General features: G+C 39.4%; 1 protein-coding gene across 5 annotated transcripts in view; it reads left to right on the forward strand.

Moving 5' to 3' along the window:
• Positions 1-15,610, forward strand: part of ASH1L (ASH1 like histone lysine methyltransferase) — a 181,961-nt gene that overhangs the window by 125,783 nt on the left and 40,568 nt on the right. For 4 of the 5 annotated variants that reach the window (XM_035719088.2, XM_035719090.2, XM_035719091.2 and 1 more), the window contains one exon: positions 9,362-9,466. The exons of the other annotated variant lie outside the window; for it this stretch is intronic. In XM_035719088.2, coding sequence (XP_035574981.2) covers positions 9,362-9,466 — 105 coding nt within the window. The remainder of the gene's footprint in view (positions 1-9,361; positions 9,467-15,610) is intronic. 5 annotated transcript variants of the gene reach the window in all.

Below are 15,610 nucleotides of genomic sequence, written 5' to 3' on the forward strand. Positions count from 1 at the left end.
AAAACTTTCCTGAATAGGAAAGTATCTTACTGTCCCTGCTGTGTATAAACTGTATATTCAGTTTAAACTGCTTTCCTCTGGGGAATCTCTGGGTGGCTCAGCAGTTTAGTGCCTGCCTTCAGCCCAGGGCATGATCCTGGAGTCCTGGGATCGAGTCCCACATCCGGTTCCCTGCATGGAGCCTGCTTCTCCCTCTGCCTGTGTCTCTGCCTCTCTCTCTCTCTCTTTCTCTGTCTCTCATAAATAAATAAATAAAATCTTTTTAAAAAAATAAACTGCTTTCATTTGAAGAGTCTAGAATTTGGTACATTTTAGAGAGTACCTGTATGATCAGCCACCAATCAAAACCTTGGTCACTGAGTTTGTAATGAGCATCCTTGATAGACATTTCACATGTGTTGTCCCAGTATGTTGCCAAAGATTACATCCTGTGTGGTTCCATTGGGAGGATGTGTATAACCTTGTACCTCATTTCCTCCATGTTTTGCCTGATTCATGTTTCCCCTTTACTGATTTTGCTTTTGTGTCCTTTGGCCGTAATGAAATCTAGCTGTGAGTATGACCACATACCGAGTTCTGTAGTCAGCCAAACCTGAAGATGTCCTTGGGGCTAGACACACCCCAGAATCAAATGCAGATAGGCTCCTCTTCCCATCCCACATTCTTGTAGCCAAATGACTGTGAACAGCTTTTTTATCTACTCTACATCTCAGCATCTTCATGTGTGTATTGCAGTGACTTCCAACCTGAGGTGTGAGAATTAAGTGATATTTACTTTACACTTGACATAGAGTAAATACACCTTCCCCTTCATCTCCTGTAACAGTACTCAATGACAGTGAGAAGAGCAAAGCCAAAGTCATCCCACTCATTCCTAGAACACAGATATCTATAGAAAGAAGGAATTAATAAAGAACAGAAGTCAGGGCAGCCCTGGTGGCGCAGCGGTTTGGTGCCGCCTGCAGCCCAGGGTGTGATCCTGGGGACCCAGGATCAAGTCCCACGTCGGGCTCCTTGCATGGAGCCTGCTTCTCCCTCTGCCTGTGTCTCTGCCTCTCTCTCTCTCTCTCTCTGTCTCTCATGAATAAATAAATAAAATATTAAAAAAAAAGAATAGGGGATCCCTGGGTGGCGCAGCAGTTTGGCGCCTGCCTTTGGCCCAGGGCGCGATCCTGGAGACCCGGGATCGAATCCCACGTCGGGCTCCCGGTGCATGGAGCCTGCTTCTCCCTCTGCCTGTATCTCTGCCTCTCTCTCTCTCTCTCTGTGACTATCATAAATAAATAAAATTAAAAAATAAATAAATAAATAATTTAAAAAAATAAAAAAAAGAATAGAAGTCAATAAAATATTAAAAGACAATAAGGAAACACATTTGAAAAGAGCAACAAAATTGATAACTTCTAGATACAATGAACAAGAGAAAATAAGAGATCACACAAATTACCAGTCTGTCCTGTAGGTCCTGTAGTCATTAAGAGGCCAATAAGGAGATGTTATGAATAACTTTATGCCAATTCATTTAGCAATATATATGAAATGGATAAATTCCTTTAAAAATATAGGGATCCCTGGGTGGCGCAGCGGTTTGGCGCCTGCCTTTGGCCCAGGGCGCGATCCTGGAGACCCGGGATCGAATCCCACGTCGGGCTCCCGGTGCATGGAGCCTGCTTCTCCCTCTGCCTGTGTCTCTGCCTCTCTCTCTCTGTAACTATCATAAATAAATAAAAATTAAAAAAAAAAAATACAAATTAATGAAACTAATGCAAAAAGAAAGAATATCTGAATAGCCTGTTGTTTAGTTTAGTTCTTTACCAAATCATTCAGACAAAAAAATGTCACAACTAAATGGCTATTTCCTCATTGAAAACAAAATAATGCCAGTTTTACACAAACACTTTCAGAAAATAGAGGAGAACACTACCAAGCTCATTTTATGAGACTAGTGTAACCCAAGCTCATTTTTTGAGGCTAGTGTAACCCTGGCTCATAACCCTGAGGCTAGTGTAACCCTGGCTAGTGTAATTTGACAAAGACTTGATGCGGAAAAACATCTATAGAACAAAGTTGAGTTTAAACATATAGACAGAAACTCTTAGAAGTAGAAGGGCATTTCCCCAGCCTTATAAAAGGCATTTATAGTTAACATTATACTTAATGGTGAAATATGCAGTGTTTCCTTCTAAAATTGGGAAAAAGCTAAAAATGTCCACCCTCACTACTTCTGTTTAACATTATTCTGAATGTTCTAGCCAGTGCAGTAAGGGAGGAAGATGAATAAAAGTCATAAAGATCAAGAAGAAAGAAGTAAAACCGTTCCTGCTTATAGATTACAGATTACAGGATCATAAAATCCAGAGAGATACCCCAAAATCTATTACAACTTTTTAGCACAGTTACTGGAAATAAAATCGGTATATAAGAATCAATTGTATTCTTATAAAACTGAACCTACTCTTACCACACAACACAACAGTGGCACTTATTGACATTTACCCAAAGAAACTGGAAACTAATGTCTATGCAATAACCTGCACACAGATGTTTTACAGCCACTTTTTTCATAACTCCCGAAACTTGGAAGTGACCAAAATGTTTTTCAGTAGGTGAATGGATAAACTGGTACAGCCAGACATAGAATATTATTCAGCACTGAAAGGAAGTGAGCTGTCAAGCCCTAAAAAGACATTGAGGAACTGTAAAATCATTGTACTAAGTCAATGAAGCCAGCCTGAAAAGGTCTACATACACACTGTATGATTCCAACTATATAACATCCTGGAAAAGGCAAAACTGTGGAGACATTATTAATACCAGCGGTTGAGAGAACAAGAGGAATGAGTCAGCAGAGCACAGAAATTTTTAGGTCAGTGAAACTATTGGGTATGATAGAATAATAGTTAGATATATATTGTTAATACATTTCTCCAAAGCTATAGCATATACAACACCAAGAGCAAACCCTAATGTAAATCATGGACTCCAGTGATAATGATGTTTCAGTATAAGTACACCAGTTTTTTTGTTGGTTTTTGGGGGGGGTTTTGGTGTTTTTTAAGATTTTATTTATTCATTCATGAGAAACAGAGGCAAAGACACAGGCAGAGGGAGAAGGAGGCTCCATCCAGGGAGCCCAATGTGGGACTAGATCCTGGGACCCCAGGATCACGCCCTGGCCGAAGGCAGATGCTCAACTGCGGAGCTACCAGGCATCCCGGTACACCAATTGTTAATCAGTGTACCACTCTGGTCAGGAATGTTGGCAATGGAATAGGCTGTGCTTGTTTAGGGGCATTATGTGTATTAGAAATCTCGGTACTGTTTTGAACCTAAAACTGCTCTAAAAAAATAAAGTCTATATTTTTAAAAAGCATTTATAATAGGATAATAAAACTAATTAGAAATAAATATATCAAGAAAAAGAAATAAATATACCCAAAAATAGGCAAGAACTTTATAATGAAAATTAAAACATTTATCAGAGAAATTAAAGAAGACTTAAGTAAATGGAGAAATATGCCACATTTAGAGATGGTGAGCCTCAGTTGTTATATTCTGTGCAATGTAGATTATGTTACCAGAAGGCTTTTCTGTAAAAATTGATAAGCTGATTTTCTAAGAATTGATATGGAGATGCAAAGAACCTGGAATATTCAAAGTGATCTTTTAAAAAACTGTTTTGTTTTTTTTCCAAAACTTATATTATCTGACTCCCAGAGTTACTATAACACGGTTTAAATTGGCTTTAGAGGAGTGTCTGGGTGGCTCAGTCACTTAAGCATCTGCCTTCAGCTCAGGCCATGATACCAGAGTCCTGGGATTAAGCCCTGCATCAGGCTCCCTGCTCAGTGAGGAGCCTGGTTCTCCCTCTTCCTGCCACTCTCTCTGTCCAATAAATAAAATCTTTTTAAATAAATAATAAATAAATAGACTTTAGAGTGGTACCTGGCTGGCTTAGTAGGTAGAGCACACCACTATTGATCTCAGGGTCAGGACTTCAAGCCCTACTGTTGGGCATAAAACCTATTTAAAAAATAACAATACAGATGCCTGGATGGCTCAGTGGTTGGGCGCCTGCCTTCGGCTCAGGTCATGATCCCGGGATCAGGGATTGATTTCCGCATCGGGCTCCCTGCAAAGAGCCTGCTTCTCCCTCTACCTGTGTCTCTGCCCCTCTCTCTCTCTCTCTCTCTGTCTCTCATGAATAAATAAATCTTTAAAAAAACATAAAATAACAATAACAATAATAATAAATTTTTTAAATAAAAATAGGGGTGCCTCCGTTGGCTTGGGCATCTGACTCTTGTTTTCAGCTCAGGTCATGTTCTTAGGGCCATGAAATCAAGCCCCACGTAGGGCTCTGCGCTGAGTATGGAGTCTACTTTGGATTCTCTTGCTCTCTCCCTCTGCCCTTCCATCACTGTTCATGTGCTCTCTATTAAAAAAAATAAATAATATAATAAATTGCCATTAAAATAGATCTGTAGGAGATGTCCCCGTAGCTCAGTCCAGTTAGGCATCTTCTTTCTGCTCAGGTCATGATCCCAGGGGTCCTGGGATGGAGCCCCCCATTGGGGAGCCTGCTTCTGCCTCTCCCTCTACCCACCCCCCCATGCTCTCTCTTGCTATCTCTTTCTATCAAATAAATAAAATATTTATAAAAATAGATCAGTGGAACAAAATAGATAGCTCAGAAATAGATCCACACTTTTGTGGTCCTTTGATTTGGACATAGGCACTAAAGCAATCCGACAGGAGAAGTAACATCCTGCAACAAGTGGTGCAGAAACAAATATTCTAAGGAAAGAAACTAATCTTTAACAGCAACTTCATAGCATATACAAACTGAATTTGGCACAGATTGTAGACTGAAACGTAAGAGATAAAATTATAAAGCCCTTAGAAGAAAGCATAAGATAATATCTTCATGACCTGCATGTAGTTAAAGGTCTCTTAGATAGGACACAGAAAGCAATAACTATAAAAGAAAGCACTGATAGAGTATACCTTAACAAAATGTAAACGTATTCACCAAAGACACCATTATAAAAACAAAGCACAAACTGGGAGAAAATATTCATGAATGATATATATCCTGAATACATAAAGAACTCTTCTACAATGAATTTTTTTAAAAAGTCAACCCAATTTTATTTTTCTTCATTTCATTAAAAACACAATCCAGGGGGACGCCTGGGTGGCTCAGCGGTTGAGCGTCTGCTTTCATTTCAGGGCATGATCCCTACATCCCAGGATCGAGTCCCACATCGGACTCCTTGCATGGACCCTGCTTATCCTTCTGTCTGCGTCTCTGCCTCTCTCTGTGTGTCTCTCATGAATAAATAAAACCTTTAAAATAAAATAAAAACACAACCCAGGGACACCCGGATGGCTCAGCAGTTGAGCATCTACCTTCAGCTCAGGGCATGATCCTTGAGTCACAAGATCGAGTCCCACATCGGGCTCTTTGCATGGAGCCTGCTTCTCCTCTCTCTGCCTATATCTCTCCCTCTCTGTGTGTGTCTCTCATGAATAAACAAATAAATAAAATCTTTAAAAATATATATTTTAAAAAAATAAAATCACAACCCAATTTTTTTTATTTATTTATTTATTTATTTATTTATTTATTTATTTATTTATTTAAATTTATGATAGGCACACAGTGAGAGAGAGAGAGAGGCAGAGACACAGGCAGAGGGAGAAGCAGGCTCCATGCACTGGGAGCCCGTGGGATTCAATCCCGGGTCTCTAGGATCTCCGGGTCTCCCTGGGCCTAAGGCAGGTGCTAAACCACTGCGCCACCCAGGAATCCCACAACCCAATTTTAAAGTGAAGATTTGAACACAGTTTACCAAAGAAATATACATATGGCCAATAAACATATGAAAAATATGCAGCAAATCATAACTCATCAAATAAATGCAAATTAAAGCCACAGTGAGTTGGCATGACCAAAATGTTTATAAACAGTTGTGGGAGAATAAAATAGCACAACTTTTATAAAAAAAAGCTCTATCAGGGGCTCCTGGGTGCCTCAGTCATTTAAGCATCTGCCTTCAACTCAGGTCATAATCTTGGAGTCCTGGGATCTAGCCCCAAGTCAGGTTCCCTACTAATTGAGGAGTCTGTTTCTCCCTCTCCCTGACACTCTCCCTGTCTGTTTTCTCTCTCTTTCTCTCTCTCAAATAAAAAAATCTTTAAAAAAGGATAAGTTCTGGCAGCTTTTGTAAAAGTAAACATAAACCTACCAGAGAGAAATCAATATATGTATGTGTAAGAATATTCATAGTACCTTTGTTCGTATAATGGCTGTAAACTAGAGATCGTCCAGGTGCCCATCAGTACAACGGATACACAAACTGGTGTGTTCAGTTAAAAGGGAAAAAAAAATTGTGTTTGACATGCTTGTACCTCATAGAAAATGAAGTAGACATACCTTTCCCTGTTCCAATAAGTATGAGTAAAAACATAAAAAGGTCTTCAGTGTTCTATCATATATATATATCATATATAAAAAAAAGAGACTTTAAAAAGTGGAGAGAAGAAAGACCAGCTAGGGACCTCAGGACTAGGAACTTCATGGTGATGAGTTCCCTGAGTTGTCTTCTTACCTCATGCATCCCAGACCAGAAACTGAGAAAGCTAGCAGCCTGGAAATTTCATTGGGCATAGACAAAACAAGCAAAGAAAAGCTTGCTTTCTATAGCCAAAAGCAAGGGAAAGAGTCAACCTAGCAAGACAGAAAACTTTTAGATAATATCCTCCATACTCTACTGAGACACTGCAGAAAAAACTGACTCTACCCATGCTCATACCAGTAGGTGCCAAATGGGGAGCCTCAGCTTCCATCTCCAGTGGGCAGTCATAAGGTATCCCACCCTGGCCCCCACCCTATGTGATATCAGAGGAAAGCTGATAGGAGTCAGGACTTTACCATAATCCAGTAGTGACATGGCGAAAGCTGATAGGAGTCAGGACTTTACCATAATCCAGTAGTGACATGGCCACTCCCATCATGGTGTTGAAATGACCCCATGGGAAGCTGGAACTCCCACCAACCCCCTACAGTAACAACTCACCAACACTTGGATTTTGATGGAGACTGAGTGGGGAACTCTCAACTGGTATTGACTGGACATCTCATTCCCTTCCCTTGCTGGAGCAGTTTTGGAAAAGGCCAGCCAAAATAGGTTTATATAAAATCTAGAACCTGGTAACATAATACAGAAAGGTCTAGGTTTTTTGTTTTGTTTTAAGATTGTATTTGTTTATTTAGGAGAGACACAGAGAGAGAGAGAGGCAGAGACACAGGCAGAGGGAGAAGCAGGCTCCATGCAGGGAGCCTTATGTGAGACTCCATCCCAGGACTCCAGGACCACGCCCTGGGCCAAAGGCAGGCACTAAACCACTGAGCCACCCAGGCATCCCTGAAATGTCTAGCTTTGAACTGAAAGTCATATGTCCTATTAAGAACCAGGGAGATCTTTTTTTTTTTTTTTTTTTTTAAGATTTTATTTATTTATTCAGGAGAGACACAGGCAGAGGGAGAAGCAGGCTCCATGCAGGGAGCTCGATGCAGAACTCAATCCCAGGACTCCAGGATCATGTACTGAGCTGAAAGCAGGCACTTAACCGCTGAGCCACCCAGGCATCCTAAAAACCAGGGAGATCTTAAACTGAATTTTAAAAGACAGTCAATATATGTCATCACCAAGATGTTAGAATTACCTGACAAAGATTTTAAAGCAGTTAGATTTTTTTAAAAACCACCCACACACCTTCAACAAGCAGTTGTGAATTTGCTCAAAACATGAAAACAGTAGAAAGCCTCAGCAAGGAAATAGAAATACCCAAGTAGGGCTTTTAGAATTGAAAGATGCAGTAGCTGCAGTAAAGGCTTAGGGATGTGCTCAGCAGCAGGATGAGGGAGGAAGGAAGGAGTCAGTCCCATCTGAGCAAAAGTAAAAGTCAACCTAACAGATGCTGTGGGATCATGACAAACAGAGAACTTTGGGGATGCCTGTGTGGCTCAGTGGTTGAGCACCTGCCTTTGGCCCAGGGCATGATCTGAGAGTCCCAGGATCGAGTCCCACATCGGGCCCCCTACAAGGAGCCTGCTTCTCCCTCTGCCTCTATATCTGCCTCTCTCTCTGTGTGTGTCTCTCATGAATAAATAAAATCTTTTTAAAAGGGGGGGGTGAACTTTGTATCCTTGGTGTGCTCAAAGAAGGAGAGAGATACAGATGACAAGCTCATTTGGTAAATAATAGCTGAAAACTTCACAGATTTGGCAGGAGACATGAAGCTACTGATGGAAGTTGATGCTCAAACCCAACAGGACCCTCTTGAAGTGACCTCTGTGTAGGCACACCCTAGTCCAACTTCAGCACAGTGAAGACGCAGCAGTTGTAAACTGGGAGAGAAATGAGTCCTTGCCCATAGCGATAAGACAGTTCAGACAATAGTTGGATTGCTTGTCTGAATCCAGGGAAATGGCACAACATTTCTCAAAGGCTGAAAGGAAAAGTGTCTAACCAGAATTCTAAACCCAGTGAAAGTATCCTTCAGGAATTAAGTGGGAGTCAAAGCCTTCCTATATGAAGGATAATACCTAAAAGAGTGTGTTGCTAGCAGACCTACCCTGTGGGTAAAAGAAGGTCTCTGAACAGAAAAGAAATAAAGAAGGGACCTTGGAACATCAGGAAGGCAGAAAGAACAGTAAGTACATTTATGGGCGTGTACAGCAGGCTCTCCTCCTTTTGAGTCTTTTAAGTAAGTAACTTTTTAATAAATAAAGCAAAAAGTTTTAACACTGATGTATTTTTAAACAATTATTGAGACATAATCCTGTATCCTACAATTCACCCATTTAAAGTATACAGTGGTTTTTGGTACATTGTGTTATTAATGTTTTTAATTTGTAGTAAAATATATGTAACTTAGAATTTGTATTTTTCATTTCCATTTCTCAGTGTAAGGTTCAACAGCACTAAGTACATTCACATTATTGTGCAACTATAACACCATACCTCTTCAGAACTTTTTTATCATCCCAACTAAAATTTTGTGCCCATTAAATCATAATTGCCCATTCCCCAGCCCCCGGTAGCCACTGTTCTTCTTTTTATCTCTATGGTACATCATATAGTGGAATCTTACAATATTTGTCCCTTTGGTTCTATCATATTTCACTCAGCATAATTTCCTTAAGGTTCTTCTTCTGTATTATAGCATATGTGAGAATTTCAACCCTTTTAATGCCGGATAATATGCCTTTGAATACACACACACACACTCCATATTTTGTTTATCCATTCATCCGCCGATGGACATTTCTGTTGTTTCCTCCTTTTTGCAGTTGTGAATAATGCTGCTATGAACATTGGTTTACAATTCTCTGTTGAGGACCCTGCTTTCAATTCTTTTGTCTATATACCCAGAAGTGGGATTGCTGGCTCATATGGTGAGTCTACAGTTAATTTTTGCGAACTGCTGAATATTTTCCACAGTGGCTGCACCACTTTTATATCCCCACCAGCAATTCTTGAGAGTTCAGTTTCTCCACATCCTCAATAATACTTGTCGTTCTCTGTTATTTTTCATCATAGCCATCCTAATGGATGCACAGTGGTATCTTGTGTGGTTTTGATTTGTATTTCCCTAATAGTGCTGTCGAGCATTTGCTCATGTACTTTTGGCTATTTGTGTGTCTTCTTTAGTGAAATGTGTATTCAAGTGCTGGTTTACTTTTGAATTGACTCACTTGTTCCTTGTTCTTGAGCTTTAGGAGTTCTGTATATATTCTGGGTATTAATTATCAGATATATGATAAATAGAATATCTTTATAACATGGCCAAGGAAGACCACAAAATGTATAAACACCAGAAGAAAAAAAGATTGATAAATTTCATTACATGCACTATCATATAAAAGATGTGAAATTGGGGTTAAATATGGTTGTCTACGATAGTTATGTTAAAATTACAGATTGTGGGCAGCCCCGGTGGCGTAGCGGTTTAGCGCCGCCTGCAGCCCAGGGCATGATCCTGGAGTCCCGGGATCGAGTTCCACGTCAGGCTCCCTGCATGGAGCCTGCTTCTCCCTCTGCCTGTGTCTCTGCCTCTCTCTCTCTCTCTGCATGTCTATGAATAAGTAAATAAAGACTTTAAAAATATATTTATTTAAAAAATAAAAATAAAAAAAATCAAATTACAGATTGTTAAGTAAGGTTTAGAATGAGGCAAATGGGGAACACCTGGCTGGTGCAGTCAGTATAGCACACAATTCTTGATCTCAAGGTCATGAGTTTGAGCCCCATGTTGGATATAGCCTTACTTAAATAATTAAAACTTTAAAAAAAGAGACAAAAGGCTTAGTTTGGTTGAGAAGATTCACTTTCTGGTGGGAGAAATGACACATGAGAATGTGAAAGCAGGAGGGAGCTGGTTGTGTTTAAGAAATTGTGCTGACACAGCCATTATGGAAAACAGTAAGGAGAATCCTCGAAAAATTAAAAGTAATATGATCATATGATCCAGCAAATCCACTTCTGGGAATATATCCAAAGGAAATGAAAACATTAACTCAAAAAAATATGTGCACCCCCATGTTCATACCAGCATTATCTGTAATAGGCAAGACATGGAAGCAACCTAAGTATCCATCAGGGGATGAATGGATAAAGAAGAGGCAGTATTTACATGCAGTAGAATACTACCTAGCCTTGTTAAAAAAAAAAAAGAGGGGAAAGAAAGAAAAGAGAATGAGAGAGAGAGAGTGCTGCCATTTGCAACATCGATGGACCTTGAGGACACTATGTTCAGTGAAGTAAGCCAGAAAAAAACAAACACTTTATAATCTCATTTATATATGAAATCTAAAATACAAAAACAAACTCAGAGCACAGCATCAGAGGCATGTGGCTGGCTCAGCCCCACACTGGGTGTAGAGATTACTTTAAAATATAATAATAATAATAAAGCAAAAATCTATTTTAGAAAGAGAGGTTGGTGATGATCAGCTTTGTGGTTACCAGAAGTGAGCAGAGGAAAGGGGGTATCATGATAGGAAAAAGGTGGTCAAAAGTTGAAGCTCTTGTTACAAGATAAGTACATGTACTAAAGATATAACCTACAGCACAATGACTATACCTAACACTACTGTATGCTCTATGTGGAAGATGTTAAGAGGGTAAACCTAAGAGTTTCCATCACAATGAAAACACTTTTTTTTCTTTTTCTGTTTCCTCTTTTTATTGTATCTATAAGAGGTGGTGGATGCTAACTAAATTTACAGCAGTAATCATTTCACAATACATGCAAGCTAATCCATTATGCTGTATGCCATAAACAAACATAGTGATGTATGCAATTATATCTCAGTAAAACTGGGGGGAAATTAATTAGTATGCCAAGCAGAAAGAAAGAATAAAAGGAAGAAAAGAAGGAAAAATTGCGCTTAGGAAGAGTAGAGGTCAAGAAACAGTGGCAGGGGGTGGGGGCGGCAGTAGGGATTAAGGGAGCATTTGTCCTGAAACAAAACAGCAGGGAAGATGATGATGCTGCTTCCTAGGGTTGAAAGAAACAGTGAGGTAGGTGCCTTGCTAGCTCAGTGTGAGGAACACGTGACTCTTAATCTCAGGGTTGTGAGTTGGAGCCCCATGTTGGGTGTAGATCTTAATAAAAATAAAATCTTTAATAAATACATAAATAAAAGAGAACAATTGGGGCTGTATGTCAAAGCTTATGCCATGGAATACATGTTTGGATTCATTCATTCAGAAACTACTTGTTCAATACCTACTTTATGACCAGGCAGTTTTCTAGATGCATAGGATACATCAGTAAGCAAAATAGGTGAAGATCCTTGCTTCCATGGGGCTGACAATTTTCCACTGGGGGAAAAGCCCACTTTCTGTATATTTTTGGGTCTCACCTATTTTTCCTCAGGCTGACAAAACCAAAACCTCAACTTTTACTTGTGTTTTGTTTAGTAAAACTTAAACAGTTTTATATAAGTATCTTTGATCATTATTTACAACCTCCTTAATGGCACACATTTCATGGATACACTGCTCCTTTCAGTGAAATGCTACCACAGTTTTTTGGGGGGGAGGGAGACAGAATAGCAGGACAGTTTACACAGAATAACAAAGACAAATTAAATAATTATTAAAAAAAAATAATAAATAAATAAATAAATAAATAAATAAATAAATAAATAATTATTATGTTTGTAGAGTGGTATTCTAATCTGTAACCTGGTACTCAGATCATATATAAACAAGCTGAGCTTTATCTGAAGTCAGTCACTATATTCTTGTTTAAACAAAAAAAAAAAAAGCCCAAGTTATTGTCAGATTTTAAGATCTCTTCTGGAAAAAGAGATCGTTATTTTTCTCCTGTCTATTGAGTGCCTCCATCTCCTTTGAGTTCCTCATTTGCCTAGCTACCTAATTAACAGAGGAGCATGTTTGTGGAGATGTTCTACCTCCAAGTCCTCTATTCATTTCCTCTTCATGTTAGAATTGATTTTCATGATTTACCGTTTTTAGATTTCAAGGTCAGCACAGGCCTTTAGAGCTTCTGTAATGTCTGTCCTCTTTAAAATTACTTTGTTGCACAAATACTGTTTTCTTTCGAAGGGAAGAGTAAAGGATTTTTTTTTTCTCCTTCCCTAGAGATAAGTGGCAGTACTTGAGATCTCAGGACTTTAATACATAATAAGAAAAGTCCACAAAAGATGTGATTCCATCTGATTTTCACATGGTTGTAAAATAATATTCCCCCATTTTAAAAGAGGAATTAGCTAAAGAATTTTTTTTTTTAATGAGATGCTCCTGAATAGATTCCCCTGAGGTATTCTCCCCAGCAGAATTTGATTAAGAAAATCTCTTGAGGCAGGTCTCACTTCCTAGAAATGAATCCAAACTGTCTCTGGTTTTAGAACTATTAAAGGAAAGGAAAGAATGAGCCATCATTTCTTCCCCTGGCTCTTAGGATGTGAATTAGAGGACAGGGACACAAATAATGCTAGGAAAGGCACCCGAATCACTGTTAAACACCAACATTTCAACCACAGGAACTTAAAAGTCACTTGGTTCATTCCACGATGCATTCCATCAAGCACGTGGAAAGTTGTTCCAAGGAGCTGTGCAAAAAGAAAGACATCTTCTGGGCAGAAGTGCAAAGGATAAGGAAAGGGCAGTTTACCTCATCTTCATTTGGGAGATTTGGAAAGGAGTCATTGGTGCTAACCAATTAAGACTGTTTCTAGAGAAAGTTTAAACTGCTATTAGGTAATAAGGACTGATTTGGTGATTTGGCTTAGCATGGGTGACTCCATTTGGAGTCTTCTCCCTTTTTTAATATGTCTATGGAGACTCATTGTTAGCAAAACTCAAGATGGTGGGGCAGCCCTGGTGGCCCAGCAGTTTGGCAGTGCCTTCAGCCTGGGGTGTGATCCTGGAGACTTGGGATCGAGTCCCGCATCAGGCTCCCTGCATGGAGCCTGCTTCTCCCTCTCTGTGTCTCTGCCTCTCTCTCTCTCTCTCTCTCTCTCTCTCTCTCTCTCTGTGTGTCTCTCATGAATAAATAAATTATTTAATTTTAAAAAAACTCAAGATGGGGATCCCTGGGTGGCGCAGCGGTTTGGCGCCTGCCTTTGGCCCAGGGCGCGATCCTGGAGACCAGAGATCGAATCCCACATCGGGCTCCCGGTGCATGGAGCCTGCTTCTCCCTCTGCCTGTGTCTCTGCCTCTCTCTCTCACTGTGTGCCTATCATAAATAAATAAATTTTAAAAAATTAAAAAAAATAAAATAAAAATTCCTTTAAAAAAAAAAACTCAAGATGGTGGACTATGGGAAAAACTATGTCTTTGAGGTTAGTTGAAGTAGATATGGATAATTTCTTAGAAAATATTCTTTTTTTTTTCTTTAAAGATATATGTATATATTTTAGAGAGAGAGAGCAGGGGAAGGGGCAGAGGGAGAGAATATCTAAGCAGACCCCAACGTGGGGCTCAGTCTCATGACCCATGAGATCATGACCTGAGCAGAAACCAAGAGTTGGACACAAAACCGACTGAACCACCCAGGTGCCCCAAGAAAGTTGTGGGGTTTTTTTAAGATTTCATTTATTTATTTGAGAGAGAGCACCCACACGTGCAAGTGGGGGAAGGGGCAGAGGCAGAGGGAGAAGCAGATTCTCCACTGAGCAGGGAGCTAATGTGGGGCTCAGTCCTAGAACCCCTGAGATGACTTGAACTGAAAGCAGACGCTTCACTAACTGAGCCACCCAAGCACACCATCAAGGAAGCATTCTTTTAAAAAATTCATAACTGGAAAAAATTCATAACTGGCTTCTCCTTCACTCTATTATACCTTATACAAAAACAGAACAGATATTGCTGGCAAAGAATGGTTAACCCTTTACATTAAGGGATTTGTCCTATCTTGTGAGGACCAATTTTGACTTTTAAAAAAATTATATTTGTGTTGTTATTAAGAAACAGTGAGTCCATACTTGGAAAGCAATTATTGTAAATAGAAGAGTGTGAATTAAAAGATAAAGCTCCTCTTCCCAGAGATAATAATAATTTAGCATATACCCTTTCAAACTTCTTCCTTTATATATATATCTGTCTTTCTTCCAACACTTTACTATAAAATTTTTCAGTAAACAAAAAATTGTGGGGCACCTGGGTGGCTCATCCAGTTCAGAGCAGATTCTTGATCTAAGCTCAGGTCTTTTTTTTTTTTTTTTTTTTTTTTTTTAAGATTTAATTTATTTACTCATGAGACACACAGAAGCAGAGAGAGAAGGAGATTCCCGGCAGGGAGACCAGGCCGATGCAGGACTCGATATCCGGACCAGGATCACGCCCTGAGCTGAAGGCAGACGCTCAACCTCTGAGCCACCCAGGCATCCCTAAGCTTAGGTCTTGATCTTGTTGTGAGTTCAAGCTCTGGGTTGAGAGCTTTAAATTTTTTTTTAATTTTAAAATAAGCAAAAAATTGAAAAAACTCTACAATGAACATGCAACATCACATTACCTACATTTTGTCATTAACATTTGACCTTGGTTTATCATGTATTTATCTATCCATGTGTTAATTCATCTTATTTTTGAGTACACTCCAAAGTAAATTGCAGATAGGAATATACCTCCCCCTAAATATTGCAATGTACATATCAGAACCAAGATCTCAATATTTCTTTACAGATTTTTCTTTTGAGGTACATTTACCATCAATAAATATGCATAAATCTTTTTTATTTGTTTTTAGATTTATCTATTTATTTTTAGAGAGAGCAGGGGCAGGGGCTGAGGGGGAAGGAGAAAGAATCTCCAGCAGACTTCCCACCAAGTGTGGAGCTGATTGCAGGGCTCAATTCCATGTCCCTGAGATCACGACCTAAGCTAAAACCAAGAATTGACTGTCCAACTGACTGAGCCACCCAGGTGCCCCAATATTATTATTATTTTTTTAAGATTTATTTATCCATTTGAAAGAGAGATTGAGCACGAGCAAGAGTAGGGCTGGTGGGAGGAGGAGAGAATCTCAAGAAGGCTCCCTCTGGAGCATGGAGCCAATGAGAAACTT

This window comes from Canis lupus, chromosome 7 (assembly GCF_003254725.2).
Source record: "Canis lupus dingo isolate Sandy chromosome 7, ASM325472v2, whole genome shotgun sequence".
Lineage (NCBI taxonomy): Eukaryota > Metazoa > Chordata > Mammalia > Carnivora > Canidae > Canis > Canis lupus.